General features: G+C 43.9%; 1 protein-coding gene and 1 long non-coding RNA gene across 5 annotated transcripts in view; one reads left to right on the top strand and one right to left on the bottom strand.

The window, feature by feature from the left end:
- Positions 1 to 17,572, top strand: part of LOC131879486 (uncharacterized) — a 22,152-nt gene extending 4,580 nt beyond the window's left edge. The window contains exons 2-5 of one of the 2 annotated variants that reach the window (XM_059225832.1): positions 12,173 to 12,683; positions 13,331 to 13,679; positions 13,752 to 16,006; positions 16,898 to 17,572. In XM_059225832.1, the coding sequence (XP_059081815.1) occupies positions 12,185 to 12,683; positions 13,331 to 13,679; positions 13,752 to 16,006; positions 16,898 to 17,121 (3,327 nt within the window). In that variant the 5' untranslated portion in view covers positions 12,173 to 12,184 and the 3' untranslated portion in view covers positions 17,122 to 17,572. Of the gene's footprint in view, positions 1 to 11,801; positions 12,684 to 13,330; positions 13,680 to 13,751; positions 16,007 to 16,897 lie in introns of those variants that run through there. The other variant, XM_059225831.1, reaches the window with a different exon arrangement.
- Positions 7,190 to 11,717, bottom strand: LOC131879487 (uncharacterized). Of its 3 annotated transcripts, XR_009373160.1 has the most exons (4): positions 10,285 to 11,717; positions 8,736 to 8,955; positions 8,076 to 8,499; positions 7,190 to 8,004 (listed from the first exon to the last, which is right to left on the bottom strand). It is a non-coding gene; the product is annotated as an uncharacterized LOC131879487 (long non-coding RNA). The 3 variants fall into 3 exon arrangements; XR_009373159.1 differs by lacking the exon at positions 10,285 to 11,717 and having other exon boundaries at positions 8,706 to 9,113; XR_009373158.1 differs by lacking the exon at positions 10,285 to 11,717 and having other exon boundaries at positions 8,736 to 9,113.
- Positions 17,573 to 17,767: the final 195 nt, after the last annotated feature.

The following is a 17,767-nucleotide window of genomic DNA, read 5'->3' as shown; positions in this document are numbered from 1 at the left end:
CTGGTTCTTGCTTCAAGTAACGCTGTAACTCTACCTGGCTGGGGCTCGCAGTTTGTCTTGGATGATTGTCGACATGAAAGTGAAAGACTTCAATTGCTCGCTCAGAATGAGAACACTTGATTTATTTAGTTGCTTCTTCCCATCCTAACAGTGTGAGCACTTGTGTTTTTTTATGATTTTTCAACACCTCTGATTCATACGATAGTCTTCTGAATTGATGCACTTACTTCTTCTGTTTTAGTGTGGAGAATCTCGATGGCAAATTGCAATCATTTTCTCGCCGATGAATAATTCATTCGTATTGTCAAAGATTTGCTTGGTTTCGGATCAGTATGTGTGTCGATAATCTATAGAAAGTATCTTTGGTAGACTCCATTGGTCCAGAATACTCTTTTTGAACCTATTTTTGACTTCCACTGAACGCTCTCTTGAACATTTTCATTTTCGACCGAGTTTTCTGAGAGATGGAATGAACTTTGTCAAGTCTACCAAAGTTTCCGTTTTTAACGGAAACAATGAGGAGTTGTAGCTGAGCTTTGCTGAGGAGAAAATTTTGAGTTGTGTGTGTGTGTTGTGTTGTGTTCTGATTTGTCACACAGAACAAAATACAACCTCCATTCACAGTTCCGTAGCAAAAAAGCTCTTCATTCTGAACTGTTCAGAGTCTATTGTACTTTTCAATTGTCAGTCTGCCCAAAGAGAAAGAAATTGGTGCATGCAGTTTTCTTAGTACGAGTATATAGAAGTACATAGAAGTCCAGTGGCAGCAGTACTTTTGTACAGCAATACTTCACGCCTTCGCCTTTCTGCTTTTGTGCAAACAATCTCCAAACGGACAAATGCTATGGCAGGATGGTTTCTTTCAATAAAACCACAGCTGGATCAAGGGATCTCGAGATGATATCATGAAGACAGCCTCTCGTACACCAATGTCAATGCACCGCTATCACTATCGCTTTCCACTGTCTTGAGTCTTTACGCTTTGATTTCGCAAGATCTAGTCCGACTACAGAACTGTACTGATATGCGTGTGGTTAATATAGAACAGAGTAACAGTGTCGAATTGTCCAATTCCAATGTCCAACCAGCGAGGAATTACTTTATGGTCAAGACACACGGTGAATACATCTTCAGTCATTCATACTCACTCTCTCACAGACACACATACACACACACACACACCCTCACTTGTCGATGATGACGGATCGATAAAGCCACGGTGAAATGCTGAGCGACTGGTGGTTCGATTTTTTTTTAATTGAAAAATCAAATGTGATACGTGATCTGGTGTTGCGGCAATCCCACCCTCGAGATTGATGTCTGATCATCAGCAACTGTCACACCCGTCTTAATACGAGGAAAGTCCCATTCGTTTTCCACTAGCCCTGTGCAGTGTGCGTACAGTATATACACACACTGTCACATTGCCAATTCAGGGTACTTTCAAGTTTCGTGCACTTCTCAAGACTTGACGACATTTTAAGAGCAATCAGTTTTTGGACTAAATTTGACTTTCCCAGAGCCAAGAATCAAGAGCCAATTTTCCACTTGAAAGACTTGACTCCTGGCTAGCGATAAAAGGGACCTCTTATGTCTTAATATGCTTCTTGTGTAAAGCACGTTACAAGGCATTGATGTCGACGACAACGAGGAATTGCGACCGCAAAAACAATTTTGAGACGATTTTGAACTTTAAAATACGCACGTACATGCCAGAGAAAGCCAGTGGTTATGATTTATTTTCGAGCCTTTACATATTTTCGTGAGTGGGGAGCTTTTGTGATTTACTTCGGTGCTCCCGCTTCTTGGTATTAGAGGGGAATCAACTCTGCCTGGGGTGTAGAAATTCTGAGCCTTATTCATAATTATTGGGTGGTGACTCAAATCTGAATTTGTCCATGAGGTTAACCAGCACTCAAAGTCGGGAGCTCAGAAGTGAGCACAAGCGTTTTTGCCTTCGTTGCATTCCTTTGGCATATGTGGGCCTAAAAAACCAATGATCTCACGAGTGTGAGTGAATGAGGCAAAACCTTTGGCTTATCAATCGACTTTGGAGCGAAAGTAATCTTCCCCAATTCGTGCCCATCCATATCTCTGCAATGCTTATGCTCATGCATATGCTTATGCTTCACAATGATCTAGAAGCTAGAGACCAGAAGATGGCAGGATTTATTTCAACATCTGATTTTCAAATTTGCATTTCTGTTTCCTCCTCTCAGTCAAGATTCGAAAGCGAGTGCAAAAAAGAATTCGGATACATATCCGCCGAACCTGAGGAATCTCGACTCCTTGACAAATCCGTGCTCTTTTTGAATCTGATAAATGACTCAACCATATTCCTTTCTTTCAAATGGATCTCTACGCTCGAGTTTTCATTGGTTTCGTGTTCTGATGGCAATGGCAAAGCTCTGTCAACGCCTTGTGAGCTGACTAGGCCTCAACCATAACTTACCACTTGAAATTCTACAGACACAGCAACACACAGGCAGATTCCAATTTTGTTTTAAAAGAGTGAATCATAAAGGTGAAAAACTTAGAGTACCTTAAATGCTGGTGTGGTTTGCTTCTTATCCACAATATGGTCATTGATAGCCAAACTCGAATCTTTTCTCCTAATGTCACATGAAACAACAAATCCTTTTAATATTAAGAGACGGCAATCTTTGTATTCGGGAGGAAGCATCTCTCTAAAACTAATGCCTCCGTGGCTCTATGATTTGCAGCATTTATTGAATAGCTTTACTGACCCTGTTGCATTTCTAAAGCAGGCTGGCATGCCTTCCTCTGCCATCTATCTACTCTATTGCGTTTAAGTCGAGACAAGTGTACTTGAGTGGGCGGCTTCTCCCAAAATAAATGGTTGTTATGGATTCTGAATTGGCTTCGATGCTATTCTCTCCAGCATCCGTGAATGAAATGAGGTTCCAGAGAACTGGAAACAAGCAGCTCCTCATTTGAACCAGAAACTCTCTGGCTCGTGTGACTCTCCGCTCATAAGATTAAGTGGCTATGCATTTTTCATTCCCGAACGACGATAAGCAGCGAGTACATGCTACATGTCTTGGTACATGGTTTTGCGGGCAACGCTGATGTCCATCGCGTACTACATCCTACATATGATTATGCTTAGCCACAAACACCACCACCACATGATGTGCACCCAAGCAAACGGCTGTAGAGTGTGATCAATCTAGTAAATAGGAGACGTAAGCAACACCCTGAGAATGGATCTTAGTCGAGAGAGCACATTCACAAATTGAATTTCCCACATTCAACCGCCACCACTGCCATCATCAATTTACCATGCAATGCACACTGGTTCACATATGACAGTCAGTGTGTGAGTGTGTGTGTGTGTGTGTGTGTGTGTAATGTGTACCCCGCAGATACAGACGAAACGAATCACTGACCATTCATCTACCTCCGTTGTGTCGTAAAGGGCATTTCTTCCTCTGCCTTGGACGGAATCCAATTGCTCCATATGATGACGGCCTTAACACTGACAAATGGGGAATCTAGAAAATAATCGGACTTGATCGAAAACATTCGTCTGGGAATTACAGCAGTTGGCATTTGTGCACGATCATTGTCTGTCATTCAAGCGTCTCAATTAGTGCATTTATGCAACTCAGGCTATGAAAGTTTCGACATCATCATCATCATCATCACCATCACCATCATCTATCCATAAGTTTATCGGCTCTTTCTCCTCCATCGCCTATTCCTTGGTTCTAATTCCGTTCTGTCAAATCACACAAAGGCCCTGGGCCGAGTCGGAAATTCCCTTTCATCCTCGATGGATTGAAGTTCATTCTCAGAATGGTCAAGAATGTCTGTCAAACTGTCTCCGTTTTTGGCCACTCGAATATTGAGCACTCCAACCCAATGTCATATTGCGAAAGAAATCCTGGACGACGGGAATGCATTCTTCCGCGTTTTGTTCACGGTCAACCACCACCAAACTCTGATCACCTCTTCCACCTTCACCACCAATCATTTTCCCCCTTCGTGGGTCTGGTCGGCCTGATTTGGGTTGAAATTCTCGCTCGTCCATTCTCTACGCGTACAGTACAGTAGAGTACCGGGTCCCCTTCCCTAATCCATGCAACAAGCGTGCAAGCAAGCAAGCAGGCAAGCAGTCAAGGAAGGAAGCATGGAGTAAGAAACCATTTGGAGGGAGGTGCTCAAGATTCCCGGTGGTACTTCGATTGAACCCCTACCATCCACTTGTCTAGCTCCTATCCTATCCTTCAATTGTATATCGAGCCACCGCGCACGAGAGACGAGCCCGAAACTCGTATGGTCCCTATGAGTATGAATCATTCGTACGCACTCTGTAGAAGGCCTGCTCGGGCTGCTTCTTATTCTCGCGTCTAATTTAAACACTTGGGAAAAGGTGACTGATGTCGTCGTCGTGGCTGTGGTCGTGGTCGTCTGCATCGCCCTGATGATCCTACCCATCCACGCTGTCTTTTGTACAAGTATGAGGGTATCTTTTTAGTGTACGTGTATGTACAGGGTGTAAAGAAATTAAGGGCCTCCATGGCTGTTTTTCATAACATTTCTCCCTGCTCAAAGATTTTTTCGACATTAAACCACACGCATTCATTAAGAGGAACTGTTAAGTACCTGGTGACATATTACGAATGGTCTAACGATATCCTGGAGGCGATGGGTAACCCTCTGATAAAGTGCCGTCAAAACAATGTCTGAAAATTCAAGTGAGCGCAGTCTGAAGGTCAGAACCAAGGCTAAGGGCATCATGAAGGCCGGTAAAGACAAAGGAACGTTGGTGAGCCTTTCAGTGTTTATCCTCAAACCATTGGAAAGTGGAGACCCTCATGGAAATGCCATAAATCCTTTTTGAACAGACCGGGCCGACGACCGAAATCTGGATTTTCAAGACTCAATCTTTAGGTGGCCAAACATCAGAAGGTTACCAATCTTCTTTGGAGTAAAATCGGATCATTCGTGGTATGGTGTTAGGTTTTTCAATAATCCTTTTTAATGAAAACTGGAGATTCAATCTGACCAAATCATTCTTTGAGTTAGGTGGTAGGATTTTCAGAAACGACAAAGAGCGGCCCTTAATTTCTTTCCACCCTGTATGGCACTGAGCTAATAGCCCCGGTCGACCTCCAAAAAGGTGACTGAGTGGATGGAGTTCGACCAGGAAGGCATTTAGTGGAACTTGAAGCTGGATTAGCCGGCAAGTCTCGTTCCATCTGCTCTCACCTCCTCACTCTCTCAAGGTGAATGAATCCATCTACGTTATCGCTTAATGCGATGGATTCAACTATCTCCTGTTTTCGAGATAGTTATCAAAATAAAAAATCAACTCGAATCTTGAAACTACGAAGCGTCACTTGATAACTTCATTTCGTCGAATGACTGATTTCAGAAAGAATACTTTTAGAAAAAGGTCACTAGTTAGCAGAGCCACTAAAAAAAATTGCTGCCACTTTGATATCATTCTATCTAATACAAAAGGGGCCTTAACAAAGCGGCATTTATAAAGCAAGTTTCTATGTATTGTGTCCGCAAGCCTGCAATGTTATCATCATTTCATTTTTTATTCGCAAGCGATTGCAGTTAATTGTTATTGAAATTGATTACATTTCAGCACATGTATTTGCAATATTTCAATTGCAAATTTCAATGGCATTCTTATTCACGTATCATTTTTGATACTAACATTTAGTTTTCAAAATTTGACCATTGCCTTATTTTTGACAGTGCTTCCGTCATTGATCATGATATGAAAAATTAGGCACCGAATTGGCCCAACATTGAAAAAGCATTGTAATTGCATTATAATTTGGAAGCAGTTGCAATTGATAATAACTCAAATCAATCTAATCACAACCGATCTTCAAGTCAAGAATTATCTAACAGAAGTAGCCACCCAACTTGGAAAAACAATTTTATCTCTGAATATTCTCGATTGCCATCCGTTTGATAATCAACCAAGAAGAGAAACCATAATACTCTTTCTTCGTCTTGGTAGAGCCCTCTGCGGAACAATGAATTATGGGTTACATTCATGTGCTTATCACAGCTACCACTATCTAGACCCAAAACAATAACTCCTCACTAATTCCTTGCTCGGATCCTGTTGAATATTTTGACGCAAGATCTTAGGTTGGTAAAAAATCAGTTAGCAGATGAGCCCGAACATCATTGAATATCGGAGAATTGACTAATGCCCAAGCTCGTGAATCAATACTTAGCATATGCACCTCTCACTGGTGGTGATACTTTGTACTCAATTGTACTTCATGAAATTGCAAATTTATATACCAGGAAGACCCTGCAACGGCCAAACTCAAGACTGGTATTTTTCGTTCCAATCCTTCCGCCTTTTGAAGTTGAGCTCGCTGCTTGACTGACGAGAATTCGAAGATGAGCCAGAACGACTGCAGAAAAGAAGAAGATGATCATCATCATCATGATGAGAGTGGAGTCTTGAGTGTCCATTGTTCGTTCAACGTTAGTGCCACTGGTTGTTGCATGACCAAGGATCACTCTTCGACTTTGGTTTGGAAATGGACATGTCAAAGTTCAAGGTGATTTGGGTGGCCACCAAATGAGATGAGCTAACATCAGTTGGCCTGGTCAACTTCCTAGAAACACCATATGTACTCTTTATGATTTTATGGCTCAAATGAATCAAAATGATAATATCAAGTGTATCCCGTTGGTTCTTCCCCACTTATTTCTTTAAGCTCGTTCTACGTAACATGGATTATTTACCAAATCCCTGAATTTAGAGTTCCCGCGAAGGAAACCGAGACTTAGCGAAAAAGCGGAGCGGTTTTTTCCCATGCTTGATCTTGTTATGATGTATGGCAATTCATTTCCAATCGCTCTAACCATGATAATGACGATTTTCATCAATGATCTCAGTTCAGAGTTCATCATTAGCTATCCTTGATCTTTGGAAGCCGAGAGTGCATAGATTTACAGTTGGGGGAGCCCAATCTCACAGAGATGTCTGTCTGCTCTTTTCATGAACGCATGTGTGTGCATGCGTGTGTGCATGTGTACACATGGTACGCATATCACTCCTGGTGAGCTGATATATAGAAACCCCTCTCTCTTTTTTGAATATCATGAATCCATGACGCAATTCAACCAAAGAAGCCGCTTTGATACTTGAATTTCCAATGATGTTTGAACATGAGGGAAACTTTTCAGTTTCATTATTAGCAATCATTCGGAGCCGAAGGGCTCTTCAATGATAGACTGATAGTTGAGGAACTCTCAGGAATGCCAGCTCTTATTTCAAGGCAGTGGCTGGCCAGAGCCGTGAAACGCAGACGAGGCCACGAAACGTTAAACTATGAACTGAGACGTTTAAGGGCCAAACTTAAGAGATTTCCTCCCGATACAAATGACGCTCTAGCCTTGGAGCATTTCCTTGGCCTCTATTCAGACTAATCTCTCATACAACATCTACAAAGAGATTGAGGGCTAATTATGTGAGGGTGATGAATGCGGGCATTGCCAGCATCAAGAACAACAACAGCAATCACAAGCGGACTCGTGAGATCTTTTTGGTCTACAATTTTAGGGCATATGCGAGTAGTACTGTCGACTAATATCATTGAATACATGCCGATTAAGAAGGTTGATTGTTAGATCGATGGATGGATGAATGGACGGCTAGATGGATGGATGGAATGGATGGATGGCTGGATCGATGAATGAATGGATGATTGGATTCCTCGATCTCTCACCTTGGTGAAGGCGGTTTGGATGGCTGATCAGTAGAAGTGCCATCAGGTCGCAATGTGGACTTACTTCATAGCTCGATGTGTTCTACATGGCACAGGAGGGGGGAGGGGAGGAGAAGGAGGAGGTGATCTTTGGTGGGCCTCGTCAAGAGCATTCGTCCGACACAGATACATTTTTAAGACTTCACCTTCACTGCTACGCAGCGACTCCTTCGTCGTCTCCTTCTCCATCTTCTTCTTCCTCATTCGCTTGATCTCTCCGCTCATCCTAGAATTTGATCGATGTCTTCAAAATGAGCACAATCGCAAATCAATCAATGCTCGGCCTCCAACCTTTACCTAGATAGCTGGTTGAAGTTTTTGGTCGAAATCGTGCATTTGGGGCTTAATATAAACGTTGGTTTTGGGGAAGTATATGATGTAGAGAGCAAAGATTCATCATCATCGTACGGAACGACATGTGCTTGCTTGACAGAACATCCAAGTCCGGTCTCTTTTCCGGGTTGCTTAACCATTGAGTCAAAACGGACAATGAAGAAGACACAATTTTTGTCCGAAAAAGTTGCTGGGAGCCTTCTTTCTGTGTTCACTTGGGCCTAGCACTAGGAACAATACCAGAGGGCCTCAAATAGATCAAGTCCAAGACAATTGGCGAGTCCGAAAGTTGCTGCTGGCACCACCACAAGCGGGGAAACCTTCTTCAAGCCAGTCGGTCGGTGACTCGCTTTTCGTCGTACAACTCCGAGCATTGTTACCCACGGTACTAGCGATGGTGGTGGTGATGGTGATGGTGATCATGATGATGATGTTGGTAGTCTTACAGTAGCAGGCGCAGGACGAAGAAAATACCAGGCATGTGTGTGTGTGTGTGCATGTACGTACGTATGTGTGTTTCCTTAATACGTCTGTGTAAAGGCATTTCAAAGGTTCACTTGAGTTCTTTTCCACCATCACCACCAACAGGATCACCGTCATCATCATCATCATCGTCATCATCACCATCATTCCGACTCCTCATGCCCCCGTCGTCGACCGACGGCGAGCAAGTCGGCTTCTCCAAGAGTGATTGAGACTCCAGTGGATTTGGAGAAGGATGTCTTCTTCTTCTTCGTCATGATCGTCGTCGTCGTTGAAGTCTTCGTCGTTTTTGGCCTACGGGGTCGCTTTCCTATTAGCTCAGTGCATGCAATGTTCTTTGGTACCGAGGAGTAAGCTGGGGCTGGGTGGGTTGAATGTGAGTAATTTGATTAGAAAGTGAACACAGGAAATGCCCTGATTTGTGTATTCCCTTCACAATTCGCTTGTACCTCCAATATCCGCCGCTATTACGGAGGGATCATTTCCACCCTGTTAGTCAACAGATATTCAACAGATATTCACACGTGGAGCGCAAGCAAGTCCGGGCACAAATGTTACAAAGCATGTTTTCCGAATTCCTATGATCACATGATCACACCCACACCTATTTCATGAAGGATGGTTATCATCAAAATGGCCAACCAGCTTGTTTGTTAGCAATGGACTGCTGCCTACTGGGAACTGAACGAGCCTTCGTGGGACCCTTCAGGTTGATTAGCAGTTTTTGAATAAGTACCAAGGGGAACTCGTCAACTGTATCAGCCTGTCTGAAAATGCATTTGTTAATCATAGAGCCCGCATTCAAATGCCCTCTGTTTCCCCTGGCCCCGTACCGTGTTCGGACTGGCTCTTCTCAATGGAAAAACTTGAGTTTAATCAGTTGATGGCGATTCGACCATTATTTGGGTAAGCTCTTTTGTTCCTTCGCATCGTCAGAAGACGCTCAAAGCGAGTACAATGGAGGGGGAGGTCTTTTTGAAATGGGATAACGTTATTCACCGATGCTTTATGCACACCCTTTGAGGACCTTCTCCTCCTCCTCCTCCTCCTCCTCCTCCTTGTTCACCTCACATTTTGCTGAACAGGTGAAAGGAAAGTCTTTTCAGAGATAAACACAGAACTTCTCGAGGTTCAAAGCCCAATTTACGACAGAAACTATAATTTGTTAAAAATTATTCGCGCCTTCCCTGAAATCTGAACCGATGATTGTGGGGCATCGCATCCCTGCCTAGCCTTGCTTGTCTCCCGTCTTGTGTTATAAGATGAAATATTTCGGGCCCTAATGGATACTCTTTCCCTGGTTTCCCTGGCATTCAAAGCCAACGAGGCAATCGCTGAGCCCACCTCGGGTGAATTGTTCCTCTTTCCATTGCCAAATTCGAATTTGAACTCACAGTCAACCTCCTTTGAGGGTTGAACTACCGCGAGCCATCGCGTCATTGGGTCAAATTACCCGAGGCTCCAAATTCAAGACAAACGAAAGTAAGGCGACCTTCGTTCATCCTGCAAAACGGGCCTAAATTGTCACAACGCCGGTATCTCGTGAGATTCTGAACGTCCTAAATACATGCATCATCGGTCCATGCCCGACTATGAAGGCATTCCTAAACTACATCAAGTGTACGTATGTACTCAACCCGACCAGAATTCGTGAGGTTGATGATTTTTTGCGCACATTAAAGACACTCACAGACTCCCAAAGTTGAATGTACGACGGCCCAAAGTGCATGCACGAAATGGATGGTTGGACGTCTCCATGAGCAATCATTACTCGTGCTTCCGATCCTGTCGGGCGAGAGGGAATTCATCGTAGAGAGCGTGGAGCATGGGTGTCTACGTACGTATGTACCTATGTATGTACGTATGGAGGTACGATTGACTCGTATAATACGCAAGAAAGGTGGAACGGACGCCAATCCAGTACTCGTACATAGCTTGGTTGTCGGTCTGGATGGATTGTCGCTCGCAATTGCCATTTGTGAGAAAAGTCTTTTATGATGAGCCCACTGAAGAGGTGCCGACTGGATTATTGACTCGATTCAACTGTAGCTACACACTTGTCCTTGAATGAATAGGAGGGAATTGCCAAGTGGCTGTTTGGTTTTCTCAGATCTAAGGTGTCAATGAACAACAGGCTTATTGTTCACTTGTCAGTACGATGAATATGAGATATTTTTGAAACTTTGTGACTAATGGTTCGATGTGTGTGTGGCTGGTTTGGTGGAAGGAAATCGAGATAGAGCTCTGAGGTAGAAAGTAGAGATAATAGATGAACGCTTAGCACGCGTTATGGCTTTCAATATCTATTAAATTTCGAGCCAATGGATTCTCATTGCTTGAGGTGTCTCTTCTGACAATTGAAATGGTTGTTTTCTCCTCCGTAATCATCTCTCGGTGCTCTTGATTCAATATTTGATGGTGGCCTTCCAGCTATTGTAGTACGTAGAATTCTGGACGGTGCGCGGAGAAATCGGCGTCGTTCAAAGACGTTTTCGCACAGAACAAATTGCAACCAACGTCTGTGATTTCGGCCGCCATGGAAAACTTTGAACCGCTTGTTGCGCGATCGACCATTTTTATGCGGTAAAGCATAAGCCATGAAAACTTTTGGCATGTTTCGACTCAATCGGAATAATTTGATTGTGGTTTAGCCACCATGGTGGGTGGTAAGGTCTGAAGGGGCGAAGCCGAGAGAAATGTTCACTTGGGCATTTTGTAGGTCGACAAGTACAACTGCTTTATAGTATGGAGGATGAGAAATGGCATTTGAAAGTAGCGTGAATGTTCGTCCCCTGATTTGTGATAATTCGTGATATTCCACAATATGACTATTTTAGTCGAATCACTTTCAATATTGTCCTTCAGAGTCGAGATAGCTTTTAGATTTGAAGCACTCATTTAGCTCCTCGTCATCTTGTTTCACGTCCATTTTCTCATTTCAACTGGAATAGTTCTTGCGTACTGAAGTGAATGACGCTGAATTTAGAAAAAAATACGTTTTGGTGCTCAATTTCGTTCCGGTTGACACATTTATGAGTGCTCCATTATGAACCTATTAATCTCTCAATTAGCTACGAGCGAAGACCTCATTTTGATGACGAAACTAGGACGAAGACGGAAAAGGATGAGGCGGAGTTCACTCACTTATAGATCACTTAATAATGACGGTCATACTTATCGATTCCGTCCCAGAAAAAAATTATCTAAAGGTTAACTAGTTATCCCCCAAATTGATGGTTCCTCTCACCACGGCACTGAAAGTAGTATGTAAACGAACAAAAGGGCCCCTCATGGCACAGACCATGGTGTATCCTGGCCATTATTCCTTGTCTCCGTCCAAAACTCGATGAATGGCCGACCTGTTCTTGAGTAGAAACCGTGAAAGAATGTGCTACTTCAGTAATAACTAGGATTTTCCTTCGGAGTTTTGTTCTCGAGATTGACAATGGCCTTGTCACTGAAGAAGAATGAAATCAATGTCCAAGTCATGCCACAAGTGGCAATTCATGCAATAAAACCAACAAAACACCCAAGCACGTCCTGGGAATGTACATAATAGCTTGTCTTTTTTTTCACAGAGAGGTCAAGTCATGAAACGAATCTGGAACCGTAAGCAAGGCCACCATGATGCTACTCAACCAGTCGCACGTGGTCCCTCCAGCCGTTCCTCTGCGTCCTCGTTGTCGTCGTCGCAAGCCTCGCAAAAAGTGACCTTAACCGGGTCTTGCTCATCCTCATCAGGTTTGGTGGTGATTGGCACGGGGTCAATGGCCACTGCCACCACCACCACTACCACCACTTCTCCGAGCACACCCTTGCATCATCACCACCACCATCATCATCACCCAGGGCCTCACATTTCGCATTCTCACCGCCATCCGAACCATGTCGTCTCCCATGGGGCCTCTTTGTCAGGATCGACGGCCAGATTTGCCAAAGGAGGTAGTCTCCCTGTGGATGCTCGTTATGGAGGTTTGCATGGTTACCCGGTGTTTATCGGCCCCGGCGGTCATCCACACGCTCCCCAAGGGCTTATTCCTTGGGGTGGTGATATGCCTTCTTTTCAAGAGGAACCACAGATCGTCAGAGGTGAGTGAGGCCATTGAGTCGAGTTAAACAAGCCTTTCAAAGTGGATGCGAAGACCCTTTTATTATGTCTCCTGGGATAAACTCTTCCGTAAATGAGCACAAATGCTCTGGATTTAGATAACTGCACATGGTTTGCAGTGGTAGAAAAATGACGAGTGCTAATTAAGTTCATCAACTAATCACTCATTTGTCAGCCCTCAATCGAAATGATCTTTCGTTGCAAAAATGTTCAATTGGTTGCCTATATTTACAAAACCTTGCCCTAAACTCCACTCCCGAAATTCAAAAACATTTTTATCTTTTGCTAATTTTTTCGTACTTAGTGTGTACTTTGAAATGATTTGTTCTTTGAAACATCTCAGTTGAAAAAAAAACTTAATCTGAGCGGTCCCTGGCCCAAGAAGGGTACGATTAATCACATAAAAGAGTGGAAATATGACAAATAAATGAGACGCATCATTTCGCATATTACTGGTTTCCGTTTCGTTGATATCCACAAGTTTTTTTGACTCATTCAGTAGAATTAACAATCTAAAAGTAGAACTTACTGCAAGTCTTGGCACTCGCCAAGAATCGGAGAAGAAACTTGGAAGACAATGCAGGCTTTCAAATGCGTCAAATACTTGAAATTCTGGTCTTGTTTTCAGGCGAACATGAGCCTCCTCGGTCCCGTGGTAGATCAAGGTCCAGAAATCGAGGACGACCAAGTCGTGACGACTCTTGTAATAACGGAGACTCCAAACGAATCGGTCGCGTGGAATCCATCAGAAAATTCCTGCTTCACGGTCGATCAGGTGTTCCCTCCCAAGTTCCAGAGCCTTTGCAACTGATGGAATTCTCACCTGGCGTCATTGCTTTGGATCCTCCTCATTGTTCGTGCAAACAGAGTGGACCAACGGTTTTGGTCCCACCAAGGCGATCAAAGTCAACCGAGAGGATCAACGTTCCCCCTGCTGCCTACTTCATTCCGGCGTTTGCCGCTCACGACAATTTCAGGTATTCTATAAAAGTTTATCATGGTGGTTGTTCTTCTTCGTTAGCTGCTTCATTTGTTCCATTCCTTCCCAGATTTCGCAGACGAAACTCGTCGTTGGAGAATCTGAATGAAATGCTCGCCAACGATGGGTTGAGCAATAAGCCCAAAGAGGATCGTGTGGTCAAATTCAAGGATGAGCCTGAGCGAGGTCGATCGGTAGGACGAAAGCCCCGTCATTTCAAAGCCACCTCAATAGCATCAATCAAGTCAACCGTTTCGATCCTGAAGGATCCTAGTCGTTCCAAGGTGGAAGTGAAACCAACCAAAGGGATCTTGAAAGAGGAAAGCCAAAGTCAGAAGAATCCGTCGCCTTCGTCGCCATCGTCATCACCACTGTCTCTGCCTTCAATGGTGCAGAAATCTAATTCCACCAACTCCGAGGTCCTGGCCATAGAGGATCTCTTGCAATCTTCAGTTCCAGCTGTGGCTCCCCAAGATGAATCCGGCTATGACTCAGATCAAACGCCCAAAAGCTCAGAGTCGGCCAAAGACTCTCCCAGCTCACTGCGTAGCAATACCATTCTCCTTGAAGAAAACTCAAATCATTCTCCCGAATCCCGTCGTACTTCCCCTGATCAACTAGTCGAGAATTTGGAGAAAGAGAATCGCAATACCATGAACTTTGGAACCTCCATCGATGACCTTCCCATTAAGCCTGTACCAAAGAGGGACATCTTTCCCCAAAGTCTCAGGAACCTTTTTCAACCCAAGCTCGGGCGAGAAGAGTTTATTCCGGTGAAAGAGAATTCCTTTGATTCTGATACCGAGAAGGACTTGAGTTTGGAGAGCATCATGACCCGAAATGGTGCCATTTGTCGCAGTGATTCCCGGTTGAAGGATTTCCATCGAAGAAGTGATGTGTGCAAGTCCCTACCATCAATTTCTTTCGGGGACAACCCATTGGACCTTTTTCAAACTATCAACCGAACGGATGAGGAGAAACTGTCGTCCATCCAACCTATCTATGCTGTGATAGAGAAATCCGTGGATTATCCATCGTCGAAGAAAGAGACTCCAAGTCCGGAGAATGTGACAAGTGTCACTGTGGATTACACAAAACCTAGTGAAACACATGCCGAGCAAGTTACCAAACTGTTGCAATCCACCCGGATGGATGTCAATAATAACAAAAACGACGAGAATAGCAATATCCCGCCCAATGACGATGTACAAGACGATGACCATCATGAGCGCAACAAGAACGATGATGTCGATGAAACGGATTGTGAAGACGGGGACGATGATGACGGGCAAAGCAATTCTTTGTCGGTTCTCTCGACCACTTCGACCACTGTTCCCATGGACTTTGGGGAATCCCTTCCACCGATCTTGACCAATTTGATGAATAAACAATTCCGCCTTCACCGCATCGTCAAAGAAGAAGGCTCGGAATTGGGCGTTCTCATTACCAAGAAGTTCAACAAAGATAAGAGAACAGTAGGCTACATGATTGCCTACATCGAGCCCGGAGGTCTCATCGCCCAGGATGGGAGGTTTCATGTCGGCGATGAGATCATTAATGTCAATGGCCAGACCTTAAGGGGACTGAGTATGGAAGAGGCTCGAGACGTGCTCAAAAACGCTCCCAAGACCGTGGATCTGATCGTGGCCAGAAGCCATGCCACGGATAGGCCTCCAAATGGGACGAACAATCAAGTGATCAAGAAGCGCCGCCGACTGCCTGTCATCGACAGGCCCAAATCGGCCCCTATCAGTGGGGAGATCATACTTCACCTCGCTGCATCACTGCCAGACGGGGGAAACCCAACAACTTCAACCCCAACTTCCACTGGATCTGTACTAGATATCTGTGATTTATCGAGTGGCGAGGCGGCCTTGAAGACTGTGATCAAAGTGTGCCAAAGCGATATGGAAAGGACCTCTTCCAATCCTCCTGCGATGGAGTCCGAGTCAACCCAAATGGGCCAGCCCAACACCGGGTTGAACCATTTCTCCCCGCCTCAAGTCCGTTTAACCAGTAGTCTCTCGTCGATCCGAGCCCGGGAACAACGATCATTGCCCGAAGTGCCTAAGATCAAGGGACAGCATCCATTGCGCAGAGGTCGCATGATCACCAATGGCTCGCCAATTCTCGCCGGTGGGATCAACAAGATGAGGAAACTTCCTCCCAACGTGCAAACAGTGGAATACGAGAAAGGATGTGGCAAGAAGGGCCTTGGCTTTAGCGTGGTGGGAGGGAACGATTCGCCCCGAGGGAGTATGGGAATCTTTGTCAAATCTATTTTCCAATACGGCCAAGCCGCTGAGGATGGATCCTTGTCGGAAGGTAATTTATGGATGTACATACAAACTCAAAGACCGGAAGCACGAACCAAGGGTTATGTTGACTTATAAAACAAGTTCTTGTCAAGATTGAGACTTTGGAGAAAGTATAACGAATAGCTCAAAGTTCAAAACAGGTCCATCAAACACTTGAAACGGGGTTTTCCACTCAAATTGGATCCACAAAAAAGTTATCCCCTTGCTTCTTCTGGAAATTCCGGGTTTCGAGGCGAACGAACCTTGGCTGTGAATACTAATTCCGAAGAATTTGTACTTGGAGATAAGGTCAATTTATGGCGGATTGCAAACGACAGGTGTGCATAAAGTATGCCTCTCGCCGTTTTCCTTCTCATTTCTGAAATTAAATGGAACTTCCTTAGGCCTTGACTATGCTCTCTGTTTTCTGCTTTGCCTCGCATGGGATCACTTTGAATGCTTGCCATTACCTTTTAGCACTCATTGTTTGGCAGGGTAGAATTTCTCGAGGAAACACAACGCTCTCGTCAGAATTAAAGTTCCATTTTAAAAAGACAAGAATGTCAGATTTAAGATCGGGTGAGCTAACCCTACCATTTAAGCCCGAAAAACAAACGTTGTTCCACCATTTCCAATGCAAACACGGGAACATACGAAGGAAAGCTTTAGATTTCGTATAAATGACAAATTGTGTTCTTTGCAAAAGTCGTGGGTAAAGGGAAACTTCTTGGAAATTGCTTTTGGCAGGCTTGAATGAAGCACAATGCTTGGATAGGTTCTTTCTGTATCCTTGCAAGGCACTAGTATGAGCCTGATATTAGCTTCTTCTTCTTCTTCTTCTAAGAAACCATCATATTATGCGCGGTCACAAGTATTCTGTCTCTCCTGGGAATGCTAACGATACCTTGATCTTTTTTAGGTGACGAGATCCTCGCAGTGAATGGCCATAGTCTCCAATATTGCTCTCACGATGAAGCCATCAACGTGTTTCGAGGGATCAAAAGTGGAAAAGTTGTGCTCAACTTTCTTCACCGTCCCCCCGAACTGATTCCCGGTTCTCCTCTGTCTTCGTCAAGATCGATAATCCTGTCTCCGAAAATGGGCTTGAAAAGCAGTGGATCCAGAGCCCACGAGAGCCCGTAATATGTACCGTAGAACCGGGAAAGAACCAAGATATCGTTACAAAACACCGAGTCGATTCAAATTAAAGTACCTCGTTTGTCGTTCCTCTTCCTTTCCTAACCAAATGGTGATAATAAAGAATTTCTGAGAAAGAACCACAACTTCTCAATGGATCCGATGGCATTCCAAGATTTGAGTGTTCGCTCTGCCAGATCTGTTTCGGATTGGACATTATGTCTATAAAAAAGATGCTCTATACAACGAGCACGACCACTCAGACGACAGAGATTAATGATACCCAAAATGATTGCATTCTCTCAAAAGAAGCCATGGACTTGTCTTCCTGTGCAAATGCTTCATCAGCTAAAAGGCAAGATATAAAGCGGTAACCCTCAACTGAGATACTGTGTGTCTTTAAACCATCGGTAATTGTTGAAGGCTTGCTCTTGTGGTTCGTAAATTGATTTATCAAATTCATGTAAATTGAAATAATAGAGCTAATGTTTGAAACAAAGTATGAACAAAATTATGTTTAATACTTGTGTCTAAGCCATCTCATCTTTAATTTTACACTTTATCCCAAAATTATGCTGGAATTTAGAATGAAGTCTGATGTTCAGACGACATAAACTCGAAACAAGTTTCCTCAAGCTTGAAAGTTCTGTTG

This window comes from Tigriopus californicus, chromosome 4 (genome assembly GCF_007210705.1).
Source record: "Tigriopus californicus strain San Diego chromosome 4, Tcal_SD_v2.1, whole genome shotgun sequence".
Lineage (NCBI taxonomy): Eukaryota > Metazoa > Arthropoda > Copepoda > Harpacticoida > Harpacticidae > Tigriopus > Tigriopus californicus.
This window is presented reverse-complemented; position numbering and strand designations above follow the sequence as displayed.